This window comes from Lepisma saccharinum, chromosome 4 (assembly GCF_977018435.1).
Source record: "Lepisma saccharinum chromosome 4, izLepSacc3.1, whole genome shotgun sequence".
NCBI classification, from domain to species: Eukaryota; Metazoa; Arthropoda; class Insecta; order Zygentoma; family Lepismatidae; genus Lepisma; species Lepisma saccharinum.
In genome coordinates this window covers 13,717,831-13,732,018 of record NC_139232.1, presented here as the reverse complement: position 1 = coordinate 13,732,018, position 14,188 = coordinate 13,717,831, and the positions used below count along the sequence as shown (strand labels likewise).

General features: G+C 39.1%; 2 protein-coding genes across 2 annotated transcripts in view; one reads left to right on the top strand and one right to left on the bottom strand.

Moving 5' to 3' along the window:
* LOC145986851 (uncharacterized) overlaps positions 1–14,188 on the top strand; it is a 286,801-nt gene that overhangs the window by 187,616 nt on the left and 84,997 nt on the right. The gene's annotated exons all lie outside the window — the stretch shown is intronic.
* Positions 1–14,188, bottom strand: part of LOC145987100 (troponin C-like) — a 32,715-nt gene that overhangs the window by 7,687 nt on the left and 10,840 nt on the right. Inside the window, exon 3 of the mRNA XM_083121576.1 lies at positions 7,682–7,825. Coding sequence (XP_082977702.1) covers positions 7,682–7,825 — 144 coding nt within the window. The remainder of the gene's footprint in view (positions 1–7,681; positions 7,826–14,188) is intronic.

The window sequence follows — 14,188 nt, the reverse complement described above, 5'->3', positions numbered from 1 at the left end:
GTAACGACTTTGTCTCCCTTAGCCAGAATCCGTTATTACACTTTGTGTAGCGCAGTTATTGCATATGTGCATATGGTCCGTTTCTGTGAGGAAGACTGCATGTCACAGAGGAATGGCAATTTTTCGAACATTAGTACTGTTAAAGAACACGTTTATTATATGTATGTGTTTATTTAATACCTGCATAATGATATAAAAATAATAGTAATCTCTTAGCTTAAATTTGCTACATGGTTTTGCAATATACTTAGTACGTTATACAGCAGTAACTTATTAATTCAACAATCAATAAGTCCAACTCTTTCTAAAAAAAATAACCACGCGCCCGGTGCAGACACATAGTGGTTCGGATCCCACTTTAAACTGTAGGTCGAGTCCCGATTTTAATATATATGAATAAAGTAGACTATAAAAAACTCAGTCACGCTTATGTAATTACAAGTAAGGTTTTTTGCGCTATCAAGGGGGACGTCTCTGTGTGGTCCCCCCATCCCCTTCGCTGGGCTAATAATTCCGCCGCGGAGGTTGGCGGAGAAGTTTATAGATGGCAGCACTTGAATAATTATATAGTATGTGAAACTAGAAAACATTGTTGAAGTAAGTAATGTAGTTAGGGTCAATACATTTGTAAGGAAATATTGTATGACTATAATTTCTATGTAATGTGTAGAGCATTGTAAGTGATCGAATACCCAAAGGCACAGTAAACAAAACCTCTTTCAGAGAAAGAAGCGAGGAACAATAATGGATAGATTTTGCTGAGTAGTTTGTGGAGATCAGGTACAATATTGAGTCTAGGGGTGCAGAAAGTGAACTAGCAGAGAACCTATGTTATGAGAAGAGAGAGTTCTAAGGTTGTTTATGCAGTACAGAATAGCAACATGAACTCATATAAGTTATGTTGTTCTATTGTATTAAAAGCTAGTTAAATATAGGATCTAATTCCAGGAGGATTGCACTGTCATTTAATGTAATTATATATATATGAGTATGGATTATACTGGGGACTAGGTAAGATATCTGTTTAGATCAATCACTTTTGCTGAAATAGTAGAAATAGAAGGAACATTCACAAAGAACACCAAAATTACAATAATTTCTAGAGCATGAAGGCCGCATGATTAAAAATAAGCGGAATTTGGGGTTGATTGTGGAAGATATAGATGAAGATAGCAAACATTTAATTGTTATTATAATACTATATTTTTATTATAGCGCTGTTAGCATCTAGAATTACAAAGCTCTAGATTATTGTGTCTCGTACTTTGATTCATTTCAGTAGAGATATAAAAATGTCATAAATAAACACTTGATGTGTAGATGGCGCTTTTGCTCCTTTAAGACACTGCATGCATGAACAAACAAGTGAACATCCAAGCTTAAATGCACAGACTAGCAACTTGACCAAATCTCAGAGAGCAATTATAATCTGTGAACTAGCAGAAGCCACAGTTATTCTGTGTAAACAAAGTATAGATTTAGAAGATTTTATTAGAAGTTCTAAGCTAAGAATACGTATCATCTTGTTTCAATAAATCTAGCGATTTTGTTTGCTACGGGAACTTTTCCCTCATGGTGTTGGTAACACTTGTTGACTCTCATTTTTTCACAAACGTACACCATTTTCAAAACTCGGATTGATTGAATGGATTCTATCATGAAGTTGTTGTTACGACATTCTTAAAAAAAAATATTGTGCAGTTGCTGCTAAGCCACATGATTTAATTGTTTCTGATTACCTCCTGTGTAGAGAAACCAGGAAAGCAAAGTGAGGTGTTTGAAAGTAGACCAAAGACCACTAAGGAGGTAGAAATCAACTCCATTAGCCTACTACTGAGATGTTGGCAAGTGCCATGAATATCTATCCCCTTCTCGAGCACTTTGAACGTGAACGTAGTGAAAGTGTTCAATGACCTGGCAGACATAATAATAAAAACTTGCAGGTGACTGTGGTTTCACAAGTGGCAACGTATGAAGTTAAAATTATTAATTTTGTAATGCTGTAATGCTTGTCTCAAAACAGGTGTCTCTTTCGTTGCATTATAAAATTACAATTTTATTTGATTGGACTTGGTTTTTCACGAACGTTTCGCTAAGATGAGATGAGTGATGATATGATAATATTGATGAAGGGACTTCACAAAGAACACCCATGTTCAGGCTGGAATTCGAACTCGGGACTCCTGACGTCGTACTACACTGTGCTAACTACCTTGCAATGGAGGTCGGCTGTACCATTTCATATGATTAGTAAAGTTTCAATCTTCAAAATAAACTAATATCGAGTAGCTTAAGTGGCACACCGCGTCACAACACCAATTTACCGGGTTCGAACCCCGTCCAGGGCATGGGTGTTCCTGTAAGTGTTCATCAATTTCATCATATCATCACTCATCCTCATATTTGCGATTAGACAAATACGATATCTCGTGTATGCCAGAGTTAATCAATGTACTTCTAGATGAACTCCGAGATGAAAGAAGAAGTCGTACTTCTTGCTGTGCTTCAAGTGTTCTCAGAGTATCTTAATGGACGTGATAAGACTTTGATGATATCAGTTTATGATAGACTGATTTGGTTCATTTTACTTCCCTTTTCTGCCACTGTTGACTGATCGCGAAGATGAGGATGAATGATGATATGATGAAATCGATGAAGGAACATCCACAAAGAACAGCCATCCCCACCCCAGGATCCGAACCCGGGACCTTTGTCGTCGTAGCGTGTTGTGAAAACCAAACCGGTTCATACAAGTTTTACCTGCATCTCTCGGTATACCCCTCCTGTTTCTGTTGTTTTTTGTGCCTGGGTTCGTTACCCTGTGGAGGCACAAACCGGGTTCCGACAAGTCCCACGTCATACTCTAAATCATATAACTTGTTCAATATGACATCCTTCAAGTTCTAAACATGTTTGGAGGCGGAACTTCATGATATTTCCAATGCGGTGTAGCGTATTGGCTGTGATATCACGTCACTTTTCCTCGATCTGCGTTCGTAGATGATGCAGATCACGAATCTTCATTTCGTATACCTGTTGCTAAAATAACCCCACAAAGCAAATCCAAGTAGATTTAGGTCAGGCGACATCTGTGTCCTCCGTGTTCTGTCCACCGATCGGGGAAGTTGTCATCGAGCCAATCCCGCACAGGCGTAGCACAATGTGGTGTAGTCTATGGTGCGAGACTTGTCGGACACCCTGTAGTAGTTCGGATGCCACTTTTACTGTAGGTCCAGTCCCGATTAGCCTATCTATGTATCTACATAAAGTAGACTTAAAGCTCAAACTTGAACCTTGTCGTGTTCTGCAAAGCGATGAAGTAATTTCGAGGTCCGACGGACAGTTGTTACTTCAGCGTTTTCGCTAGCGGCGACAAAATGGCGAGTAATGTCAGGGCTGAGGCACGGGAAAAGGGTTGGCTCTCACCTCGACAAAATTTCCATTTCTAGCTCCACGGCACAACTCGCAGGGTGTGCTAAATAATTTCGCTCGTTCACTTAACACAGAGTGGCTCAAATTTAATAGCGCCTGTACTGTGTTGTTACCTTCTAACTTCGCTTGACGTCCACGGAAGAACTGGAAAGGGTCGTCAAACATTAATTCGGCGCCTCTGGTACTTGTCTTGCGTCTGTGTTCCGTATAATTATTTCCTGCAATGGAGGAACGCGCCTTTGTGCATGCTTGTGTGTGAAGCATTTTATTTCCATCTTCCTTTCTCTATCTCTCCTCTTCTTCTTACGTTTCTTATCTTTTCCCTCTTTCTTTATTTCCATCTTCCTTTCTCTTTATCTCCTTTTCTTCTTATGTTTCTTTTCCTTTCCCTCTTTCTTTATTTCCATATTTTTTCTCTTTCTTTCCTTTTCTTCTTATGTTTCCTTTTCCTCTTTCTTTATTTCCATCTTCCTTTCTCTTTCTCTTCTTTTCTTCTTGATTCTTTTTCTTTCCCTCTTTCTTTGTTTCTAGCTTCCTTTCTCTTTCTCTGTTTTTCTTCTTATATTTCTCTATCTTTCTCTCATTATTTCTATATTACTGTACATTTTCTCTCTCTTCATTTTTATATTTCTCTCTTTTCCTTTTCTCATTCTCCTTATATATATATGTATTCATGTTTCTCTAATCTCTTCCATTCTGTCTTTCTTGCACTATTTTTCTCTTTTTCGATGTAATTCTTTATCTCTCTGTGCGCAAGAAACATGATTAAAAGTGGGATGTTTTGGTGGGTAGGTAGGTGGGATCAAACTATTTCACTGGGGGTACAGCCCACCCTGTGTCAACGCCCATACAATGCTAGGTAGTAGTATAATTCGTGCTTGACAAGGAGACGCCGATCGGATCACCTGAATTGCCGCTTAGACTCTCTGGCGACATGTGGTAGTTTCTTTCAATACTACAATCCTTACCCAAAAAAATGTGAAGAAACCTGGGGTTACATAATTGTAAACTGACATAATCTGTGTCAAGTTCCAAATATTAGAATTATTAAAACTAGAAAACTTCGGTAGAAAGTATGGCTTAGGAATTAAATGGGATCATTGTTGAGGAAAGCTTGTGGTGAGAGAGATATGGATCAAAGCGTAGGTGGAAGTACAGTCACGGACACATCTGGGTTGTAACAATCGCATTGATTTTAATGGGGTCGTATCAACCCAGAAGTATCCGTGACTGCACAATGTTGAGATGCATCTGAATAAAATTAGGAATGATGGTCAGTTATATAGTCGAGATTGCATTTACCTTGACGAATATGAGAGAAGATAAGAATGTTATCATAATCCATTAGTATTATTGGCCGCCCCCCGTAGAGTTGTGGTTAGCACATCGCGTTACATCGCCAGGGGTCCCGAGTTCGAATCCCGGCTTCGGCATGGATGTTTGTGAGTGTCAATTCATCAATTTCATCATGTCATCACTCATCCCCATCTTCGCAAATTAGACAAAAGTGGCACAAAAAGCGAAGTAAAATAAACCAAATCAATCAATCCACTAGTATTAATCTGAGGACGAACTACAGTGTTTCAAAAGTAATGCAATCCTAAAATTGATCGTTACATTATAGAATTTTCTGTATAGAATGCAGAAACTGTCGATCAAAAGTATTTAAAACGTATCAATAAATGAGATTTCCTAATACAGAAAACCAGGTGCATTTTTCATTTTTTTCATTTTTTATTTTTTTATTAGAGTTTTCGTACTATAAGTGACCAAAGTTAAGGTCACGAGAGATTTGAAACACTCTGTAGCTAACTGTGTCTTCTTCGTGTTGCTACTCCAGTACACAAAAACTTAGGGCGTCAATCATTCGCTCTTGACGTCATCGGGAGCTCTCTCCGACTAATTCGCCACGGTTTGATGTGGTTCAGTTTCACTTAGACAAAACCACGAGGCCTGGCGTTGCAACCGCCAAAGCTGCCCCAAGTCATACAGAGTTTGTATGCGAAAACCGCACGGGCAAACAACCATGCCGCGTTGGACTGAGCGAACGCCACACAATGAGCACACCTTGGCACAGTAAAACCACCTCAATATCTTGTTCGTTGGACAACCACTCTGTAATATTGCTAGGGCTGGGAAGTTGATGACTTAAAACTTCTCCAATAAAAATCAGTATAAATTTACCTTTTTTAAAAAAGATGACCTACAAGGTCATAAAAGGTCTTAAGGGAGCGGTTCAGGTGCCGAGAAAATATTTTCAATGCCATTGTGAGTTGGGAAATACAGCGAAATAATTTTATTCACATACGTTCAACAAGATGGTCCTGACCCACATAACCGCTTCAATGAGTCTGTGAATGTTAGCAATTTTTCATAAATGGAAATAGGGTCAATGTATATGAAATTATCCAATTTTGAATTAATGCTTGGTCGATCATCTTTCAAAATTTGAATTCTTGATTACAATTTCATCTACGTAACTATAGAAACCAAACTTTACCTTTGACTCTCAAAATCCATTCTTTCCCCATTTATAGCATTTCTCCTTTGCATTTATAATCATACGTTATGCGTACCACATTTCTTATCCCTTGACTCAATACTTTATTCATGCACGATGATGTATTAATATTTGTAATAATTCTGTGTGAAGGTCAACAGGTAATATTCTATTGTTAGTGAACTGAAGTTTTCGTTTTAACAATAACACCGAAAAGTTGAGGAAAGCATAATAAAGTGTTTAAAATGTATTTGGGTAGGTAAAGGAGGCAAGTTTTGGTGTTTCGGAATCACGAAATAACGCGAATTATGCAATTTTTCAGAATAACACCAAAGTTTTGCACTAAATATGAAATATAAACTGGGAATAACACTTCTTCTATTCAAAAAGAACTACCTGGAAGTGCTATGAAAACTGTCATTTGTAGTTTAGCTGGTGATAGTTCGATTCCAAAGAGATTGTCACGCTTCAGTTATTGCATTTGGCACACAACTGACAGTGCTTAACCTCATCCTCAAATAGAATTCGCTCGAGGGGATCTTCCCAGAAGGGACATTTCGTAGGAACGAGAAAATTACCACGGAGAAGCACCTGTTATGTTTCGGGGGGTGGGGCGTTCATGTGTGTGTGTGTACACAAAACGGTATTTTTTGGTCGCAGAGGGATATCTTTGCATTGTAAGGGAAATGTGTGCGATTGTGTTCAAGAATTTGGGTGTTATCATTCAATAAACATTTCATGTTTAGTGGCTGATTAGATGAAATAGTTTTCGAAATTGAAGAGATTTGGCCATTTCTCACAAAGGTAAAGCCATTCTCTCAATTTTCCAGAACTAAAACAATGTGAAAATCTTAAGCATAGAAGGAACAGTCAAAATTCATGTAAAAATGACACAGACTTTAATAACACCAAATTTTGCTCTAAACCGCGAAAAATTACACCGAATTGCAGTAAAAAATAACATCGAATTTTAGGGTAAAATAAAATAAAGTTCTTGTTCCTATCTATTATATATGAATTTCTTGCAACGTATGAAAGTATACATACATGCACTGGCGGCGATAGTGGAGGAAAGGGGGGACAGTTGCCCCTCTACTTTTTGCCAATTTTGCCCCCGCACTATGCTAAACCGTATGTACCAAGGGAATGTAAACTGTCCTTGCCCCACCTCTTTGCACCTTGTCCCCCTAGTTTTGGAACCCAATCTCCGCCACTGCATACATGTATTTCTTTCTGACGACAAATTAATCATCACCTGTATCAGGGATATGCTCTATTATTATTATTATTATTATTATTATTTCAGTAATGTTTAACACACACACACAGACACCCCCCCTCCCACACACACGCGCAGTTCTGAAATAATTTTCTAACGTTGAGGCGAACATGGTTGATTCAACAAAGTATTATTATGTGATTATATTTTCTCCGTTACTTGCAGGACAAAATCAAATTAGTTTTCACTTGCTTTTCATGGCAACTGGTGATCTTTTCGTGTTACATTCTTACTACTTAGGAAGGTTTAATATGTAAGAAAGTTTTCATTAGAACACAGTAGTCAGCTGTTTTCATAACCATTCTACTCCATCTATACGAAAGAAACTGAGTTTTGCAATATTGCAATATATCACTAGCACTATTTTCTTCAAAAGTAGGATTTAAACCCATAAAGTCCTTACCTCTCGTCACACCCTTGCTCTTATTTATATTATTGTAAGTACGCATGAATAATTTGGTTTATTTTACCTGCTTTGTCTTCCTTCTCCAGCAATGCCTCCAACACCAGTTCGTCGAAAGTGTGACCCAGGATGTTGAGAATGGTTCTCACCTTCTCATTTTCAATTTTACCCGTCTTTCCCGAGTCGAACATCGAGAAGGCTCTCCGCAGCACTGAAAGACAAAAGAATATGATTTTGAAGCATCAGAAGCAGTTGCCCCTCACTTTTCACCACTATGCTAAACCTTATTTACAAAGGGAAATATACTGTATTTGCCCCCACACACCTTTCCTCCCGGTTTTGGAACCCAATCGCCGCCACTGAGTAACAATCATTTTTCAGTAACGTGACCAGGAATATCATAAGACAGAACATGACATCTCTATTTATTTCCTCGCTGTTTTGTCTATTGTTGTCCGTTTCTTGCAGCGAAAGATACTTTTGGATATTCGGGCACGGACACACTAAATTGTTTTACATATGATAGTTATGTGCTAACGTTCTGCATACAAACATTTAAAAATCATTTATATTCATTGATTGATTTGCATATTATGGGCACTTCAGCACATAAACTATTTCGGCCCGTCGCTTTGTACGGGGGATAAACCCCTTAAGTAAAACAAAATTGAGAGTAGACCCCAAAAGAGAAAAGAAAATGTCTCTTAGAAACTTCCTCACTCCATTTTTAAAAGTAATTAATTCATTCACTAATAAACAAGAACAAAAACTTTACTGTCTACGAGGACTAAAATATCCGTACCTAGGTAAAAAGTCAAGGCTCTAAAGGGAAATTCAGCACATACAAGGACAAACGTAAGTCAGCACAGCCCTACAGAGAATTATACAGACCGTAGATCCAGACGCCAGAGCCTCGTTGGCCTTCAAGAAGCAATTACCGATTTGTACTACCTGTAAGTGTACAATATAGTACCAAACAAGTATTCGATTTTTTCTTATATAAAGTTGTTTCGATAGTTTCATTTCAATTGTTTACGAAAAGAGGCTATTTTCAAGACTAATCAACAATATGCACATCACATCAAGATCCATGTCACCAATTTCCATATTTCTAACTCGCTCTTCAATATTTTCTGAGCTATTTTTGCATAATATTGAGGATATATTTTGAAAAGAAGATGTGTTTATAATCAACATGTAATCCAGAATGTACGAAACAGTCAAAATTAGCTTTGTATTGCCTCTACAGACCTCTGCTTTCATCAAGACCGTAGATGTAAGTGCGCATGCGCTAAATGGACCGTAGATGTAAGTGCGCATGCGCTAAATGGACCGAGTCCAGTGGCAACATAGGGATGACGGCTACAAAGTTGAACGCGAACGAGGAAGTTTCCTTGAAGGTCGTTTTTGATCCATTTCGAAAGGGGTAGCTAACGCGAATCATCAACACATAAAAATTACCGATAAAGTGAACGCATCCAAAGCGAAAACTGATATTAAACCCATGCATAGTTTCACACATGCTTCTATTTACTTCAGTTTTCACGATTGGGTTCGTCCAATCACACGATTAGAGTTACTGAGGCTCCGTAGAAATGTTTCCAAGCCCAAAAAATCATTGTGGTTATCATCGGTTGTTAACTTGTATTTCATGTTATTTCAGGTCACTTTTCTACATCACTAGTTTAATCTACAGGGTGAGTCAAAAGTCTAGTGAAAACAGCTTGACGGAGGACGATGAAACTTCGGATATGGGTAATGTGGATGGAAGTACAACAGATGGGGCTCGTGTGCATCATAGTGGCCATCTTGAAAGCCGCCATCTTGTAATTACCTCCAGATTTTCAAATGAGAAGTGGGTTATGTGCCACATCATTTAAGATGTGCCTTTTCTCAGAAATGATGAATTGAAATGAAATATGATGAACATGAATGGTGAATTTATAAACCAGATGCAGAAATAAACATCTATCACTTTTCAAATACTCAATCCTAACACTCCAGGATTTGTAGAACACTGTGCAACACCAAGCATTGCTTTACAAAAGCCCCCCTTGAGAAATTATCATAAATGTGTCACTGTAATTTCACACCCTGTGCCAGCTTCAAAATTCGTCATGATTACAGAATCTGCATGGACACTACGATAAATTAGTTTATCACAGTAGAAACTAAGGCTATTCGGTTTTACAGGAAAAAAACTTATTTTTTCCAAAACCATTTTTATGAAATGTCATTTAAAGAACTATTTTCGACTTTTCAAAGCACTAGTAGAAAACGTTTTCCAAATAATCCATGCGTAACTGGCAGGAAAACTTGATAATTTTTCTTTCACCCTTACGATTTTTATGATCAGATATTTGCTCAAATTTTTTATGCATGTAAGCACAAACCTCGGAAATGTACCTGGATGTACAGTCAAAGGCAAAAGTTTGTTTTAAGCCCTTTTGTACAAAGGAAATAGAAGAGAGATGAGAAGATGGTCTTGAAAAGTATCAGAGAACTTTGTTTTCGTAATTCACCTCCCCCCCATTCAGGCTCTTTCTGTCTGCCTCTTCACGAGCCACCGTCCACGTAATATATGGCAAGGTTGACGTCAGACTGAAGCCCCCATCAATTTCTCTGTCCGGGACTGATCCCTTTCCTTTAGCATCGTACGCGACGCATGGGATGTACGCTCGCGCATCCGTCAAGGGAAGGCCGTGCTTTGAAGGGAAATGAATGGCCGCCTTTCGCCCAAAGTAAGAGATGACAAAAGGAGAAAAAAATCGGAACTCCGGGTCATACGAAGGAACGGAGAGCTTCAAAGTTCCAAAACATCTGGGTTCTTCTTTTCTCTTCTTTCTACTCTCTTTGCCTACTTTTTTTACTATTTCTTTTGGAGGTAACGTGGAAACCTTTTGCATGTTTACGTTGCGTTGACTACTGCCTCCCCTCCGTCACACACACAGTCACATCCTTGGCTAGGCACGTTGACGTCGACATGTTTTAAGTCCACTTTATGTACATATAGACTAATCAGGACTGGAACTACAGTTTAAAGTATTATCCGATTAACTATGTACACTCACCGGCAATAAAAATGGGACACCTAGATCCTGGAATACTCGCTTCCCTGTAAAACGTTATGTGTGTTGCCTAACTCCACGGCGGTGGTAGAAATTGCCATTTAAAATTTGCTATTAAAATACACTTATCGCCGAGAATTATGCAACACACACAACACCTTGCAGAGAAGAGAGTATTGTATTTCAGGATCTAGGTGTCCCATTTTTATTGCCGGTTACTGTACCTCCACCGGGTATCGAACCCGGAACCCCTTAATTACGAGGCTATGGTATTACCAGTACAAGAAAGTGAGAGAGAAATAGGTACTGAAACAGATGAAAAAGGAAAGATAGAGGGACTGTCGAAGAAATAAATAAATAGAACGTAGATAGAGAAGAGTGAAAAGAGAGACATATAAATAATATAGAGACACAAGGGAGAGAGACACAAAGGGCGAAAATAGATAAGAACGTATAGAAATAGAAGAAAATAGAGAAAGAAATAACGAATGAAGTAGGTGATGAAACACATGCGGGAAGAGAGAAAGGGCGGAGAAAGAAAGGAAGACAGGGATTCATTTTGATTTGTTATTTAGCGTCACTTTTCTGCCACTTTTGGCTAACCCCAATGATGAGGATGAATGGTAACATACTGAAATTCATGAAGGGACACCCACCCATGCCGAAACCAAGAATCGAACCCAGAACCTCTGGCGTCGTAACGCGCTGTGCTAACCACTTCTCCACGGAGGTTGGCAAGATGGAGAATTCATAATTTTGGTATCTATGCCCACCAAATCAAAGCCCACCTGAAATTCGTCCACCATAACCCTATCCCGGGAGTCTCTGGAGCAAGTGACCGAAAAGAAGGCTCTGCAAAAGTGGTGACTCGCAAGGACTCGACCAATGAGTGCGTGAGAGGTGAAGTGAGTACATGAAGAGGTAAATGCAGCTGCAGCTACCAGATGTTAGCAGCAGTGCGCACTGCTTCGCTTCACCCTTTCGCTTTCTCCCCTTCTATGCCGTTATACGCGTCCTTGCTCCTCAGATTTCTGGGACAGAGTACAGTAAAACCTCGTTAATCCGGACTAATGTGGTGGGTAAGTAGACCGGTTTAACGAAAGTCCGGATTATCTGAAATAACCTAAAAGAACAGTAGAAAGTGCATTAAAACTCTGTTTATAGCAACAAAACACGTTTATTATGGTGTATTGAAAGGGCACAGGCCTAAATACACTATACAGTACAGTACAAAGTCTGCGGGAAACAGAATTTCATCAGTGGTTGACTGCCTATTCTTTGGGAAGTTCTCTTGTTGACTTCTAGCCACATTTACCTTGCATTCTGCTTATTTTCTTTTTTTTTTTTGCCTTGTGCCTGTCCAGATTAAGCAAAGTCCGGTTTATCGGTGTCCGGATTAACGAGGTCTTACTGAAGATGGCCCAGACGAACTAAATTATCTGGCCTCACTGACCATGGACTAAATCTGCTTGGCAGTGCGAGTATGTACAGATCCACGCCATGTGAATAAGGCCAGGGAAACTAGTTCGGCCAAGGTCACTTTTCTAGCGTCTACCACGGGTGACCTTTTCAGAAATCTCATCCTCTGAACGCCCACTCATGCGACGTTATATTGCCCAAATTTAAGACCCAACTTTCTGAGGAAAAGAAAGGTTGGAAAAAGAGGTCGCAATTCTAACTTCGAAGGCGACTTCAATCACACCGAATGGGCAATCACTTCTCTCTTTTCTCTTCTCGTATTGCGCCGTTTTCCCCAGTAGGAGAGGATTGCTTACAGATTTCTTCCTGTCCAATTGATACATTGACTCATAACTTAGGAGAGCGGATAATCAAGCAATTTAGTTACCATGGACTTGAATGTAAAGCAGGAAGGCAAACTTGCGTGTCCTTGTAAAACAGAAAGCCATCTACAGACAGCGTCGAGCCAGCCTCGTATAAGCATGCAAACGACAAATTCATTTCTTTCTGTCAGATTATTGTCGTGAATATATGTATTTAATAATGATGTATGTGCATAGTAAATGGCAAAAATGCAGTGGAGAGGATTATATAGAGCGTAGCCTTCCGGCAAATTATGATGTATTCGCAAATGTACTGGGTGTTTAGAATTGCAATTCCTCTACTCAGAGCCATCAGCAGCCTATTTGAAGCATCGGATTACGCTGAAACTTGGTACAGAGGCTATGGAGACCATGAGAAAGCGAATGCTGACGAAAAAAGAAATAGTTCAAATTTTCGCCACCAGGTGGAGATGTGGCGCTGATATCTGGTCCACAGTGAACAGCATCCAGCTGCTGAATAATTGATTCCGCTGTCTTACGACGCTGCCAAAAGGTCATTCACGTTAATGGCGAGCATATTAACCTCTGCTGTACTAACATAAACTGAAAATACAAGTTTGAATGTCCGACTTCTGTTTTTCTAACGTCACATTTTCACCTGGTGTTGAGAATTGTAACTAATTGTTTTACATTAGCATCCGCTTCCTCACTATCTCCATAGCCCCTATACTAAGTTTCACTGCAATTCGTTCCATAGAACTGGCTCCAGTGGGCTCTGACTAAGAGAACTTTAAGTTCAAGTTTAAACTTCATCTTTTCAATCCAAAGATCTTTGAGTTTTGGGGGAGCAATAACACAAAAAAAGTCTATGTTTGAGAGTGGTTAATGTAGCACCTGCAGAGTAAGACGCACCAGGTTTGAATCCTGGTTAAGCCAAGGACGTTTCAGTGTGCATTTTCCTTCATTTGTTTCCTTACTTGACCGTTCATTCTCATCTCTCTATCCACCTCTAAAGGTATAAAAGGTACATAAAATAATCAAAAATAGGAATGTAAGGGGTGGCCTTCTTGTCAGGCGTCAAAAAGTCAACTTTACTTCTCCATAGTATACACCAGCTGCAGGCTAATGAGTCTCGGCCGTCTGGACCCATAGTCAGGATAATCCCTTGTGGAGTTTTGTTGTCCAGCGTTTGTTCTTCTGTGTGCTGAATGCCACTTTACAGCCTCAGATTTTTACATAAGTCAGGAGATATTAGCCATAAGAGAAAGTATGGTTTATGCTCTTGTTAAGAAATGAATGAATGACAGTAACCATATTTCGCCACATCTCCTCTAAATAGAGAATTGTATCAAGCCAGAATTCATAACCTCAATCACCGGCCGTTGCTCTCACAGGCATTCAAAGAATGTCATGTCAGTAATTAACAAATCTTCCTGGATTATTGGAGTCCAGGTGCCGATCAACCATGCACCGTTACGATATAATCGTCACACCCTGTCTTTTCACTTCAAAAATAGGTTTTTATAAACCTTTCATTGCGTAATCGTCTATTGGCACGTCATACAAGGAAACCAATGATAGCGGTGCAGAATCTCCGACCAAAGATTCAATTTTGTAAGTATGTCCGGACTTCACAACACCGTGGTAAATTATTTTCAAGAGTAATATCTTGACTATAATGCACAAATCAATAACAACTATAGCATTGTTTTTTTTCAGACCGGA